This window comes from Aspergillus fijiensis, assembly GCF_003184825.1.
Source record: "Aspergillus fijiensis CBS 313.89 unplaced genomic scaffold BO72scaffold_36, whole genome shotgun sequence".
NCBI classification, from domain to species: domain Eukaryota; kingdom Fungi; phylum Ascomycota; class Eurotiomycetes; order Eurotiales; family Aspergillaceae; genus Aspergillus; species Aspergillus fijiensis.
In genome coordinates this window covers 197,443-211,201 of record NW_024469012.1, presented here as the reverse complement: position 1 = coordinate 211,201, position 13,759 = coordinate 197,443, and the positions used below count along the sequence as shown (strand labels likewise).

Here is a 13,759-nt window from a genome sequence, read left to right as displayed (position 1 = left end):
AAGTGGGGCACTGCGCCATCGCGCGCGGCAGTCCGGATAAGATAATTGAATACATGTTGAAAGCAGGACTAAGCTGTAGTTACTTCACAGTACACTCCGTAGAATGTTAAAATTGTGGAGATGACTCCGTTGCACCTCAGCTTGGAGTTACTTGACTAAAAATCGATTGAGCCCAGAAGAAATTTGCCAATTTCATCACCGTTGCGATCCCTGGCAATTCATGCAAGTCAAACTAGCACATTGATACGCTATAGTTTTCAGGTGCTGAAAATTTCCTCTCCTTGGGCTCTCCTCCAGTACACTTCCTCTGCCAACTACCTCACATTCATTAAACCCGGGAAGTCATGGCAGTGCCTGCTCGCATGGACTCACGTCATGCGTACTTTATGAAGCAGGCATTAATAATGGTATCTGTGGATACCAATATCGCTATAGAACAATAGCAAACTAATGTGTTTTCTTTAGGGTGAAAAAGCACTTGAGACAGGCGAGACGCCGGTAGGATGCGTCCTTGTTTATAACAACAAAATCGTCGGTTCAGGGATGAATGATACCAACAAATCCATGAATGTAGGTTAATGCCTAGGCGCGGTAAGCCTAAAGAGCACTATTCATAGTTGTGGGTGTCTTGGAATGTAATTTCACTACTATAATGGTTTCTCTTACAGATACTGCCTGAATGAGCCCAACGACCGATTTTAGCTGATGAAACACAGGGCACAAGACATGCTGAATTCATCGCCATCGAGCAAATGCTTGAAAATCACCCTAGAACGCTTCTTCATTCGACAGACCTATATGTGACTGTTGAACCGTGCATTATGTGTGCTTCTGCTTTGAGGCAATATCAGATTCGTACCGTTTATTTTGGCTGCGGAAATGACAGGTTCGGAGGGACCGGGAGCATTCTCTCGTTGCATTCTGAGTTCGTTTTCACCCCCGTAACAATTTCTTGCCACTAATATATCGCTCATTAGCCTCTCGATAGACCCACCGTATGTGGTACATGGGGGGTTATTTCGGGAAGAAGCTATAATGCTACTTCGGCGCTTCTACATACAAGAAAATGAAAATGGTATGCACGAGTCCGGTCATTAGCAGTCATTTAAGTCTCGCTGACTGCAGCCCAGCTCCCAAGCCTCGGCCTAAGAAACACCGTGAGCTCAAGACGAGCTTTCAGAATAGCGTACCGGGCAGTCAATCTTCGAGCCCAACTATCTGAAGTATGGAATACCAGCTCATATTATGCCCTCGTATCCTGCAGCAGAAATCCCCAGCTGTCTGGATTGACCCAATAAAGGCAAGCTGCTGAAGAGGGTTTCACATTGCGCTAGAATATAAATACGTATACAACAGGTTTCGCGGCGACAGAAGAAACAAGGGCATATCTAATGTTTGTCACTATTCATTCCCCCAGATATTGAGAGCGAGCGATACGGCTATTTCAGGCGATCCGCTTCGAGCTCCCGTTCCGCTTGTTGATAATATTTGGCGGTGTCGACGCCATGCTATCAAAGGGTCAGCATTCGAGTTTCGACATGCCTAGACTCCGCCAATTCACCAGGCTTGCGTGCATATCTGATATACTTACTTGATCGTGGTTGACAATATTGATCCATGGAATGACATGGCTGAAAAGCTGGGAATAACGCGAGTTTCTAGCAGCAACACCCTGCAAGTATGGAGAAACCTGAGAAGTTCCGTACAATGGTTCCCCCTTTTTAACCTTGTCTACCATTTCTCTCATATCCATCTCGACTTCCCGTGAGTTTTCCGTGAAACCATAGAAGCGATCTACAACGGCAAATTAGCATCCGTAATGGCACTTTTCCCCAGCTGCGGTGCGAAACTCACTGCAAGATCGTTGGTAAAAGATATGTAGACCTCCAACGAGACCGATTGCTGTTGCTAGTCGCATGACAGGAGCGAAGCCGCCTCTGCCGACATGGGACGGGCTCACCCTCTCCATGATCCAGAAAGCAAGTGGAGAAGCAGCAGCCAGTCCACCTGCTACAGCATAATCAGAGGGTCTTGCATAACCGACGACTCGTCTCAAATGCCTGAGTTCCAGTGTGAGATTCTGCGATTATCAATGATTGAAGGCGGGTCCATACGGGTCGGAATCAATTAGCTATGGAGAATCAGTTAGTGCCAATTGTCCATTGAATTGACTTGCTGAGATATCTTAAAAACATACCGGATAGTCGGTGTTGGCCCGCTTTGGGGGGACAAACGTTGCCTTGTGATCGGTAGCCATGATCGTTTGGCGTGGCCAGAAGAAGGTGTGTAATAATCGTGCTTTGGGGATTGGCTTCTGCCGCAATGAAGTTGGAACTCAGAGGGAGTCTTGCCAAGCAAGCCCACCGCCTTACCTGCTGGAGTCTAGTTAGCGATTAGCACATGACTTAGTCATCACCAAATATACTTCAGTGGACTACCTGGGATACCGCACTTAATGTACTGTACCAATGATAATGTATGTATGGAGTACAGGATATTTTGTACTCCTAATACATTGGAAGAAGCCCTGAGTCTGCAATACATACCCTTCCCGGCCACGAATTTCACAACTCATAATAAATTTCAAAGATTGTTCAAAATCCAACAAAAATCTTTGATCAGGGTTTGAGATAACTTTATTAGTTATTGCACACGGCTAAACTATACTATCTAATCTCATCGGCAATTATTCTGTTCTTTTAGTGTTTAAACAGCATTTGTAATTTATCACAAGCTGTGAATTTTGTGGCGAGGGAGGGTATAGCTTTCCTACTTTTCTACGCCTTATACTATTATATGTAAGTTTAATCAAGACGAGTATATTAGTATTAATTCAGACTCTAAGGGTCCTAATGAATAGAATAAGAAAGATGCTTTAAGAAAGAATGATTCTTTCAGCTATAAACAAAAGATTGTAATATTACCCAGTATCAAGTATTACAATTTTAATATCAATCACAGTACTGGTAGCTTTGATAATTACTATGAATACTGGCTGTAATTATAATACTACAGTCCCTGGACAGGAGTTTGCACCCCCCGGGCCCCTTGCAAATGATACCTAGTTTGTCCGCTAGCCGCTTTAGATATACACAGTAGTGCGGCCAAAATTCTGCTGGCATAATTCCTATAGAAGCCAATACTTTCCTCTGATGACTATGCGGTAGAGTAAACAAGACGGCGGTGAATACCTAGCGCAGCACGTGAGTCAAAGGGGGGTGCAAACTCATCTGTAGTGGTGCTAAACCATCTGCAATAGCCAGTAGAGGCTTTAAATCCTTATCTTTTAGTTAAACTGTTACTGTATGTAGATATAAATAAATAGATAAGATAATTTGATATTGTTATACACCCTAATAGTTCAATAAACAGAATGAAAAGAGAGCTTCTTAAACAAGAATCCTAATAGTAGTATTTTTAAATGTCCAATAGTTCCCAATATAAGATTACAATCACCACAGGACTTGTATTTCAATTACATTGCCGATACAGTGTTGATAATATTCATTTATCAGTCTGCAATGAGTAAATCGCCCAGCAACTTACTTGCCTCATTGGTCACATACGCGTCCCGAGCTTGCAGATCGCGTCGCCGCGTAAAAAATCGCTTATACTAAATAGCAGGAAAACAACAACTTACTCGATATTTCGATCAAGATAACCTAGTCCTGCCCACCTAAACTTCGCCGCTTTTCTTTTCTGACTTGCCACTCTACGACCTCAGTGTGTTGTTTTTCTTTCGTCATCTCCAGAGTTGAGGAGCGCCTGGAATATGGAAACTACAACAGAACCACTTGATGCACTAACAAGCCATGACGGTTCCTTGTTTGACTATGACGCCGGCCTTGATGCGGCATGGCAACAGCCTCAAACGAACATCACTGTAAGGTCTAATAACGAGGACCCAACGCCTATTCTAGGGGTGGACGATAAGGTCCAGGTTAGCAAGCACCGGCGATTTGTTGCGAAACTAGATGAGAGCAGGTAAGGCCAGTGATCACACTTCATTAGAGCCCGAAATGCTTACTTATGCATCGCCTAGATTGCTCTCGCAATCCGGGATACCAAAGCTACGCCGCACGTCCAGGCAGAGGCTGAGACTGAAGGGCAAAGGGCACGAGGTCTATGACCACCAACATCGGCATCACTTCTCTCCGACTGCTAATTTCATGGAACAGTTTTCTGACGTCGCCCGGCTTTTGAACTTCTACCAATTATGGCTTGACGATTTATATCCTCGTGCCAAATTCGCTGATGGTCTGGCCATGATCGAAAAACTTGGACACTCTAAGCGCTTGCAGACGATGAGAAGGGAGTGGATTGATGAAGAGAAGCCGAAAGCGCTGACGGCTGATATAAACCAGCAAGTCCTCGATGGTCTTAGTGCAGACATGGACCCTGCGACTACGGTAGAAACATCCGATACAGCATTAGGCGGAACGATTTCTGGCTCTAGACGCGGGGACATAATGTTCGACCTGGCACAACTACATGCGCCAACTCCAGAGTCAAACAAACAGATACCAGAAAGTTGCGTAGCGGATGATACCCCTGAAGATGACGAGTTGGATATCCTTCTACGAGAATTTGAAGATGGAAACCATGGCGCCTAGGTCTCTGTTCTGCCTGCTTATTGGCACCCGAAGTCGGACATTTAGATATCACCGAGATTCGAGACGCATAGGCGTTAATCTCAACCAAGGACTTGTGTTTGATACAGATGACGATGCTCTTGAGCACAAATCCAAATGAGAAAGGGAAGAGTCGATTTACATACCGTGCGTAGAGATCTCGTGTATTGAACGCAGCCGTATAATATGTGACAGCCAGAAGATTGCAAGTGTACAAAGTCAGGCTGATATGAGCACTGCCGGACTCGAACCAAACTACAGCTCTTGTGGAAGGCCCTGCGAATTCAAAGCTGATAATAACATCACAGGTTCGGTGAATACAGAGAATTGGCCCCCCGCGCCCGCCCAGGTCAGCCTCTTTCCCCGGATAGCAGTGTTTTCGACAACTGTTGCTACCTCAATGTCATCCTGTGTCCCTTGGCCAGTTTGATAAGTAGCGGAAAACCCCCACGACCAAGGATGTCCATCGCTATCAATGGCTATTGAGTGATCTGAACCCGCAGCCACGGCATTGGCCTTAATTCCAGGCACAGGAGTCGGTACTATGAGGATGCGCGGGCGCCCACGCTCATCCTTGATAACCGCTTCATCCAAGAGCGTGTCAATCCTCAGCCCCGTTTGGTAACCGTCCAATCGTCCCCAAACGAGGCACTGACCGCTCCTAGTGACGGCGAGTGAGTGATGAGCACCACCGCAAAGTTGAGTGACACCTTGGTTTGACAGCGAATCGACAATGGTAGGGTGGACAATAGCAGCATCGTCGTCCCCAGCACCGGCTCTGATACCAGTTTCACCAAAACTGTTCAGACCCCAAGCATAGACTTTGCCAGATTGGTGGACGGCGAAGGAGTGGAAAGCGCCACAAGCAATGTGCACGATGTTTTTAGGTAGACCAAACTCGCGTGGCTGAAGCCCATTTAGCCTATTCCGCTCAATGATACGGCGGCCTAGCTGGTTCTGCTGGCCGGAACCCCACGAGAATACGGCGCCCTTCTCGTTTAGAGCGAGAACGTGATTATCACCACAGACCATGTGCCTGATCTTTTTTAATGAGGGGATATGCGTGGGAGTAGCTTGGACTTTGTTATTGGGGTCAAAGCCTAGAATCCCGTCGTTGCTCTTGACAATGTCAGCTTAATCTGAGCAGTTGGCGCGTGAGCTAACATACCCTAAAAGTTCCCCAACCATAGACCTGACCTTCGTCTGTAAGAGCAAAACTAGAGCTATCGCCAGCTGCGACTTCCACAAAAGTAGTACCCTCTGGGAAAGCGTCAGAAGGAATAGCAGTAGGAGTCGACTCGTGCGGGTTGAGGCCAGTGTCATTGTCAGAGTCTGAATCCGAGTTGCTTTTAGTCTCGTCCACATCCTTGTAGCCGTCCTCCCAGGTGGTATCCCTCCCAAGCGCTCCCTGATCATTGACACCCCATGTCAGGATTTTGTTGTCGTGCGTAAGTGCCACGCAATGCATGCCGCCAACTGCGACTTGTACAACGCCGACCCGGTCTGCTGGCAAATGCGGATTGAGACGAGGCCTCTTTACATCGATGGCGGTTTTCCCCGCTCCAAGACCGAGTTCACCAGAGCTGCCTTCGCCACAAACATACACATTTAGACGGGTGGTGGGAGCACTATTGATGATGATCTTTGGTTTTGGCTTCGGCACCCGAGGTCGGGCTACACGCGCCTTCTTCGGTTCGCGGGTCGGTTTTTCTTCGTCGATATCAGCTTTTCGCTTTCCAGCCTTCGCGGATACGGCTCTGGTCGTTCCTTGGCTAGAACGTCCACTGGATTTGCTAACCTTGGTCTCCCTTGGAGCCCTGGCTGCGTCATCAGTATTAACAGAGTTGTTTGCGGTACTTGGAGCTGTGCTCATTGCTGTTCGTTTCGCCTTGATGGCCGTCATAGCAGCTGCAGTATTCGCTGCCTTCATTTTCTTGCCTTTGCCAGCAAACTTAGATGCACTTTTCTTTGAGGGCATCATTAAGAAAACGCGGCACGAGCTGGTTCATAAAACCCAGTATGGAAAAGGCTATACAAAAGAGGGAGGGAGAGAGATGTTTATACCAAGTAGTACAGAGAGTCGGATGGAAACGATTAGATCGAATGAAAGATAAGCTAGTGCTATAGAGTATCTTGGGACAATATCACAGACAACACGCTTTCAATTGAAATGGTTTTCTGTTGAAGAGCTGGGAGCGGGTTTAGAACCTGGGGTATTCCACCCGTGACTGTTGTTGTTGTTACTGTTTTTAGCTGAAGGAAACAACAGCCCATTGTAGTTACTGGTACACTAACAACGACGACGACGACGACGACGACAACCTAAGTCGGACTAGTCTACGTTAGCAAGCAGGGTGCCCAAAGCACTGTACATAAGCAACATATGACTGGTGAGCAAACCAAGAAAGCTTGAAAGAGCAAGTCAACCATACTTCAAGTTTCCTACTTTCTGTAGTCTCCCATCCACAAGGCATGTCAGCGATATGCGAATGTCGGTCAAGTGAATCACAAAGTCGTTCCAGCAACTTCTGTCACTTCATTGTGTGTGAGAAATGACGGTTCTGACAGCAGCGTCTTTGTTTACGCTCTTCTTAACGGTCATGTGCCAAATATGCGTCTTTTCATTATGATCAGGGCTCAAAGATAACTAGCGTGGCTCTCACTCAAACATCTGCATATGCATGTGGCCCCTACCTCTAATGCGCTTGCGAGATGTTATTGATAGCTATCGTATTATCATTATCACTACTATTATTACTATTATTATAGGCTCAAGGTTTGGATTTAGATGATCTATTCTATTCATGAACATTAACATTGACTTTATATATACCGTGCAAAGGGATGTAGTACTGTGTCAACAAGGAAGGACCAGGGAGTGGCAGAGGAAAGGGGCATAGAGGGAAATAAAGAGAGAATAAGCAGGGGGTAAAAGAGCCTTTTTATCCCTGAATGCGAGAAGTGAGGGGATTCTCTGTGCGGATTCTGCCGCACATAATAACGTTTTGACCCAATGGTGTCCATCTCACATCCTTGGGATTTAATGCCGCGTTCGGCTTTCCTTCTCCGTCGCGCTTAGAGTCTGGACTCACGCTCACTCCACTAGAGCCAAGATAAGTGGGAGCGACAGTCACAACTATGGAATCAATAAAATCGGCATACTCGGGATTTAACAGCTCACTCAAGACAGTTCCTCCGCCCTCAATCATGACGCTCTTGATACCCTCGGATGCCAAAGCGCGCAGAATGGCTTCCCAGCGAAGGCGCCAATCCTGATTGTATTCCATGATTCGAAGAAAGTCGCCCCCATAGCCTTTGAGCATCACCAGTTTTTGGGGGTGAATGCGGGCTCCCGGCGATACCACAACCCATGGCGCTTTGCCTTTACCATTCACTGCAGTCCTCAGCATGCGGCACTCGGGATGAATGGGCCATCTACCGGTGGGATCAATCACCACGGGTCGCGGTTGCCACATTCTCCCCAGGCCGCCGTAGCCTCCTGCCCCTTCCAATCTACAGTTCAAGCCCGGGTTGTCAGCAAGGACCGTCCCAACTCCAATCAAGATAGCATCGTGACGAGATCGCAGGTAGTGCGTCATAAGCTTAGCTTCGGGTCCCGAGAGCACTGTCTGCATGCCTGGAAGAAGTGAGATTTTAGAGTCCATGGAAGATGCGTAAGATAGGGTGACATGAGGAAATGGGCGCCGCTCATCGTGCTTTGGGAGATAGGGTCCGAGGAACTCCAAGGAGAACTGAGGAAACGAAAGAGTGTCTGGTGGTAACGACGACTTCGGGGTCGTACTCGATAGAACCGGACTGCCGCCGTTGCTTTCACTTCCCCCTTTTCTCACGATTCCATGGCCTTTTTGGTATTCATAGCCATCATGCGGTACAAGTTTCACCTCGGGGTTCTGGATTCTCCACTTTGCTGAAACATTGCGCACATCTGTCACCGTGAGGAATTTGCCACCTGCCTCCTCAAGCTTCGCAGGTGCTTCTTTGAACTTGGTATAGATGGAAGATGGTAAATATCCCTTCACTGCTTCCCTTCGTGCAAACTCCATGAGCCCCGAATTTCGCTTCACCTTGTCGATATAATCGAGGTCATGCGAGTGCACACGGCTACTTCCCGGAGTCCTCGCGATGGTCACAGTTGAATAGGCCCCTTCAAACTTCACTACTTTGATCTGGAAATTGCAAATGCCACCCTCTCGCACCCTTTTCTTTCGGGGCCGTTTTCCTTCGGGCAGAGGCCGTGTCTCTGATGTGCGATGAGTTGGACGTCGCAATCGACACATATAATAGTCCGTAGTACAGTGTCCCTCTTTGCTGGAATTAGACCTTTGTTTTACCCACACGTTATCAATGAACGGCCAGTAAGTCTCAAACTCCTCAAGACTTATCTCTATAGGGTCCTTGCATTCGAACATTACTCGTCGAATCCTGGAAATGTTGGGGGGGTTGTTGATAAGACAGTCACATTTGGGCAAGCCCGAATTTTGCGACGTGGGTGTGTCGCCAGAATTGGTGCTCATCTCTCTTAATGGGAAAATCGTGCTGCTCTGCAACGCGGGGGCGTCGGGGCTCGAAGCGGTCCCATTTTCTCTAGCACTAACAGCTTCAGGCGCAGCTTGACTTCCAAGAATCAGGTTATCTGACACGTTGCCGACTTCCTGACCACCGTGGTCATCTTCTTCACAAGATGTAACCATATTCGCGATTGAGGCCCCTCCCCCTTGATATTCCGCTGGAGCCGAAACTTCATTACTCAACGGCTCATCCTCGAGGCTGGATAGTGTAGACTTCGTAGTCGTGTCAGAGGCGTCATCATGGTCATGTCCCATGTCGGGCACTGGACTCTCCTCGTCTTAAAGGTTTCGTGAAGAAGGGTGTATGCACAGGGCAATGTTCTTAGGTTGCGCGATGCAGCATATATCCATGATGGAATTGCGAATCACTTAGTGTTGGGTGCAAGATGAAGGCTGATGCGACATTATGCCAGTCCTCTCTCTGGTGTTCATTCACTTTCGAGTATCTGGGATCCAACTGAGAGTTTAGTAGTAGGCTGGTTGCTGCGAGTGAGCGGGTTTGAATGATCGAGGCGGGTCTAGGTCTTGGCGTCTGAGCTTTAGTTGCGGGAAAGCACCGGCGCATGGCTTACTCTGTGGCTAATGAAGTTTGTACGTACTAGGAAAAACAAACATGCGTACCTCACGCTGGCCAAACAATATAAGAGGCCAATGTGTATCTTCAGGATCTCTAATCTTATCTGAAAACTACGAGGTGTTCTAAGTCGGCAAAAGCCTAGGAACAAAGTGCAAATGAACATGAAGTGTGCATCCCAAATTCCATGGGCAGAGGGGGCACTTCTTAATATGCTCCAATCTCAGCCCCAGCGCGCGCAAGTGTTTCGTACACTTTAGGCGGGAGCTTGTATTTGACCATTCCGGAGAATACCATCAAGTCTTTAGCCATGACAAGCAGCTCCTCAGCTAACCCCTGTCTGATCTCATTCTCGTATGCACTAGAGCCAAGACGGTCACGTTCGTGGCCGATGCAAGTGATGCTCCACATAATGATATGACCGATATTGTGGGAGATTATGGCAGGGAACGACGAAAAAGCTTGAGCAGCACTTCGTACGTAGGGAACAGAGCCTCTTGCCCGTAGCGGAAGCAGGTTAAGGTCATTGATAGCCTACGAATTGTTAGTGTCAGCGCAACAACGACTATGAGAGCTGATAAATAAGGGCTGATAGTATGGAGGAAACCTACATCAAGGGCAGGAGTCCAATTTCCTGCTTCAACTTCTGCCTTCGCCTCCATCATCCGAAGTAACAACCCGCAGGAGTCACGATTGACTTGTCGGATCCGTTGGTAGTACAGGGCATTGGCGTTGTATAGACCGATCATGTTTTTAGCTAAAACAACCGGATCTTCCACAGCAGTAAGGCTGAGACTACTCCCGGGTTCGAGCGGAGATCCCTGGGTTGAACCATGACTATCACTATGCAAATTAGCCCGGGGTCTCAAAGGTTGCAGCTTCAGCATTGGCCCTCCTAGATCTATGGCGACAGCATCGGAAAGAGCTCGGTTTATGATATCGATGACGCGGTCGTAGTCTTCGGCAAGGTGGTATAAGAGAACCGCATCAGTGGTCAGCCCTTTGTCGTCAGCAATAGCCGCTGCTTGTACCGTTATTGTCTTCAGGAACTCTTCTTGGTCGACAAGTTGGATCAAGCTGATTCGCTGTTCGATCAAACCTTTGATCCTACTTCCGTCACAACGTACATCACCCAACAGCTTAGCGAAATCTCTGGTTTCCAGAATGTATTCTCGCAAAGCCTCGTGACACACAGCTGCTTGAGATTTACCCAAGGAACCGGGCAAGTCGGCATTGAGGCACAGTAAAGAGAAGTAATCGATCGCTGCCTCGACATATGCTGTGCGGAACTGCTTCGTGTAATGCGTGATGAGAAGGGCGAAATTAATCTGTGGGTATTGTTTGACAGTGTAGGACACTATCTTCGTTAATAAAGGAGCCAGCAAGGTAAAACACTCCAAAGTTTGCCACTTACGCAGTCCTTCGCCCGATGTATAAAAATCGGACACGCGGAGTAGGCCATAGTATGCCAAAGCAATGGCAAAGTGTACTGCACTAACCGGAGCATAAGACACAAGATATGAGATAGCTTGCTCAAACATGCCTCCTAAAATCTGCAAGAGGAAAAAGGTTCCGTAGCCACCCTGGCCGTCTTGACCTTTGCTAAAGAGCTTCTGGCCAATCTCTGCGATATCGGTCTGGATGTCTTCAAGCCCGAATACATCACCTGCAATCTCCTCCGCACGATCATCTTCTCTGGCCAGGGTAAATTGCAGCCACATCCAGTCCTCCACTTGTTGGTTGATGCCGTCTAAGCGTCTATGAGTGAGTTCGCAGCGCCCAATGATCTTGTAGCATGCCATGCGATAAGGATCGACAGTGTTATCGGGGGCATTTCGCGACCGCTGTTGATACTCTCCGTTGATTTTTTGTTGCAGGTCCCTCGGCAACCGCCTGTTCTGGGCATAGGTTGTCATATATGTCACAAATTTGTGATCTAAGGAGCGGAAACCTGGATCTTGGCTAACGTACTCTGCTGCTTCCGTGACGAATCCACAGCGAAGGAGATAGAAGATAAGAATCCAGCAATAATCCTCGCCGACCATTTGCAACTCGGTTCCGTCAGGGGCGAGGTCTCTTCTTGCGGCCCTGAGCCTGATATAAGCCCTGATCTTGTTGACCACGGTTGGGATGCCACCGAGTTGTGCTTCTCGGGGATTTTTCGCAATCGCACCCTCCACATCGATATAGAATTGCTTTTCGAGGTATGACCGTGAGCCCTCGATTATACGATTCTTGAGATTGTTCGCTTTGCGTGAGGTTGGCAATTCATCCAAATAGTCCGAAGAAAATTGTCGCTCCCTCAATGCGGAAGGAGCCGAGATATTCATCGCTTCTGGTGACTCCCCAACAATACTGATTAAGGCTTTATAGCCATCATACATTTGCCGTGGAACCTAACGCAAGTCAGCAATAGATTAAAAATTGGATCGCGCGAACTTACGTCACCACCTGCGCGCTGTTCAACGTCAGAGAAGTTGTATAGAATCGGAAATGTCCGAGATTGGAGTCTGGCCGAATTCAGCAGCTGTACTTTCTCTGCATAGTAGCCTATCTTCTCCCTCAGAAAACGAAGATCAGAAGAGTGACTACCCGGACCGTCGTTGCGCTCCATCGAATCTTCAAATATCTGAAGACCTGCCGCTCCAGTCCCCGGCATTCCAATGACCGATTTATCCAAGCCGGAGCGCCCAAAGACACTCCGACGCGAGGCCGAAGCAGGATCATGGCCAGACGCAGTATTGAACTGCTGTGTCCTTTGGACTGAACGGCCAAACGTACTTTTCCCATCCTTAGCATTGTCGTCTTTGTGTGTCAACCCGAAGTGTTGAAATATTTTTCGCCGCTGGTCTTCCCAATTCAGGTCGAGTTTCTCTTCCAGAAACAGGTCAAAATCTCTTTGCGTGCGGGCAAGGCTTTCCGTTATCATGACTTGACGACCACGCTGCTGTAGGTTCCTTAGGTACTTTTGATTATCAGGATCGAACGTCTCCTGCTCTTTAGGAGTCACCGATAGAGAAGCCTGGGGATCTAGAGCTTTGAGGTCCCGTAGCGCGTGACCAGGAGAGACCCCGGAGGCAGCCAGCATATAGTGACTGAGAGCCATGAGTATGTCATTTGAAATGCAATGAGAGGTGGGGGAGAAGGTGGGGAGAGACAGCTTACGCCCTGCTATTCGCTGTATATTGTTGTCTATTGTTGGACTCTTTGGTACCAAGCTCTCGCGCCTTTTTGCGGATATCATCGAGGCCCAGTTGCAATGTAGGCAACTCGTCGAAATTGCTGTTCAGACCGATCGCGGAGAGAGGCCTCTTTTTGCCGCGCTCGAGTAGGCTATTAAAGAAGGCGGGCTGCGTCTGATTAGACAACTGCGCTGCTTGCGCTACACTAGTCTGTGTTGTATTTTGTCCGAATAAAGAGCTGTGGGTAAGTTGCGGTTGTGCCTGCGGTTGCTTTGCAAACAGGGATCCGCCTGAAGGCGTTTGTGTTGCGGGCGTGTTCCCAAGCATACTTGCTGGGCTGTTCTGCAGTGAATTTGCCGGCTGTGTTGTGGTCCCTACGCCAGCGGCCCCAAATAAGGAGCCTCGGGTCGTGGATGTCATCGAGAGAGCTTCGCTGCCGTCGTAAAATCTATGAGGGAAGGAGCAAAAGGCTTTGGAGGAAGTAGATCCGCGATACTAAAATGGCCATCAGTTTTAAATCCCAGAACTTTGGCTACACTCGGAACTCGAGCCAACATACCAGCGTTCTTCTTCTGGCGGGAAGTTGTTCCTCTTTGGTCACTCTGCTCCGTTGCCTTTCACAACGTGATGTTTATAGCAGACTTCTGGCTGGCGATTGCTAGCTAGGCTTGTTGGAGATGGCGGATTTTCGTTTCGCCGAGGAACCTCTAGCCGCCCAATAACTACTTCCCACAATCTGTCAACGGTACGGCAATCGGTGTGTAGCCTTACAGCTGCCGCAGC

The 13,759-nt window shown here is 48.1% G+C and overlaps 6 protein-coding genes across 6 annotated transcripts; 2 read left to right on the top strand and 4 right to left on the bottom strand.

Annotated features, from left to right (window-relative positions):
- Window positions 1-362: 362 nt before the first annotated feature.
- BO72DRAFT_382156 (nucleoside deaminase) lies at window positions 363-1,222 on the top strand (the record flags this gene model as incomplete). The annotated part of the gene is made up of 5 exons (XM_040941459.1): window positions 363-407; window positions 466-570; window positions 717-925; window positions 978-1,075; window positions 1,131-1,222. 5 exons carry the CDS (start codon window positions 363-365, stop codon window positions 1,220-1,222), a joined length of 549 nt encoding a protein of 182 aa, XP_040799582.1.
- BO72DRAFT_449773 (putative NADH-ubiquinone oxidoreductase 21 kDa subunit) lies at window positions 1,146-2,285 on the bottom strand. The gene is made up of 5 exons (XM_040945097.1): window positions 2,198-2,285; window positions 2,115-2,131; window positions 1,855-2,060; window positions 1,592-1,794; window positions 1,146-1,508 (listed from the first exon to the last, which is right to left on the bottom strand). The coding sequence occupies exons 1-5, from the start codon at window positions 2,255-2,257 to the stop codon at window positions 1,440-1,442; spliced, it is 555 nt and encodes a 184-aa protein (XP_040799581.1). The 5' UTR covers window positions 2,258-2,285; the 3' UTR covers window positions 1,146-1,439.
- A 1,487-nt stretch (window positions 2,286-3,772) lies between these two features.
- On the top strand, window positions 3,773-4,613 carry BO72DRAFT_498032 (Chromosome segregation in meiosis protein 3; the record flags this gene model as incomplete). Its single annotated transcript, XM_040948737.1, has 2 exons — window positions 3,773-3,984; window positions 4,043-4,613. 2 exons carry the CDS (start codon window positions 3,773-3,775, stop codon window positions 4,611-4,613), a joined length of 783 nt encoding a protein of 260 aa, XP_040799580.1.
- A 273-nt stretch (window positions 4,614-4,886) lies between these two features.
- BO72DRAFT_382100 (RCC1 domain-containing protein) lies at window positions 4,887-6,504 on the bottom strand (the record flags this gene model as incomplete). The annotated part of the gene is made up of 2 exons (XM_040941457.1): window positions 4,887-5,750; window positions 5,800-6,504. The coding sequence occupies 2 exons, from the start codon at window positions 6,502-6,504 to the stop codon at window positions 4,887-4,889; spliced, it is 1,569 nt and encodes a 522-aa protein (XP_040799579.1).
- A 1,069-nt stretch (window positions 6,505-7,573) lies between these two features.
- On the bottom strand, window positions 7,574-9,166 carry BO72DRAFT_382247 (RibD family protein; the record flags this gene model as incomplete). The annotated part of the gene is made up of 1 exon (XM_040941466.1): window positions 7,574-9,166. The coding sequence occupies one exon, from the start codon at window positions 9,164-9,166 to the stop codon at window positions 7,574-7,576; it is 1,593 nt and encodes a 530-aa protein (XP_040799578.1).
- Window positions 9,167-9,866: 700 nt separating this feature from the next.
- nic96 (linker nucleoporin NIC96) lies at window positions 9,867-13,623 on the bottom strand. Its single transcript, XM_040943186.1, has 6 exons — window positions 13,536-13,623; window positions 12,960-13,471; window positions 12,238-12,889; window positions 11,209-12,190; window positions 10,406-11,151; window positions 9,867-10,328 (listed from the first exon to the last, which is right to left on the bottom strand). Exons 2-6 carry the CDS (start codon window positions 13,394-13,396, stop codon window positions 10,002-10,004), a joined length of 3,144 nt encoding a protein of 1,047 aa, XP_040799577.1. The 5' UTR covers window positions 13,397-13,471; window positions 13,536-13,623; the 3' UTR covers window positions 9,867-10,001.
- Window positions 13,624-13,759: the final 136 nt, after the last annotated feature.

Bases quoted from the DNA above. Each gene is read 5' to 3' on its own strand.
- nic96 (XM_040943186.1), bottom strand. From the start codon at position 13,396: ATGACATCCACGACCCGAGGCTCCTTATTTGGGGCCGCTGGCGTAGGG. The intron at 11,152-11,208 runs GTAAGTGGCAAA...TAACGAAGATAG, and splicing joins TACATCGGGCGAAGGACTGC to TGTCCTACACTGTCAAACAA. The intron at 10,329-10,405 runs GTAGGTTTCCTC...AACAATTCGTAG, and splicing joins ATTGGACTCCTGCCCTTGAT to GCTATCAATGACCTTAACCT.
- BO72DRAFT_449773 (XM_040945097.1), bottom strand. From the start codon at position 2,257: ATGGCTACCGATCACAAGGCAACGTTTGTCCCCCCAAAGCGGGCCAAC. The intron at 1,795-1,854 runs GTGAGTTTCGCA...TTGCCGTTGTAG, and splicing joins CTTTTACCAACGATCTTGCA to ATCGCTTCTATGGTTTCACG. The intron at 1,509-1,591 runs GTAAGTATATCA...ACCCTTTGATAG, and splicing joins ATATTGTCAACCACGATCAA to CATGGCGTCGACACCGCCAA.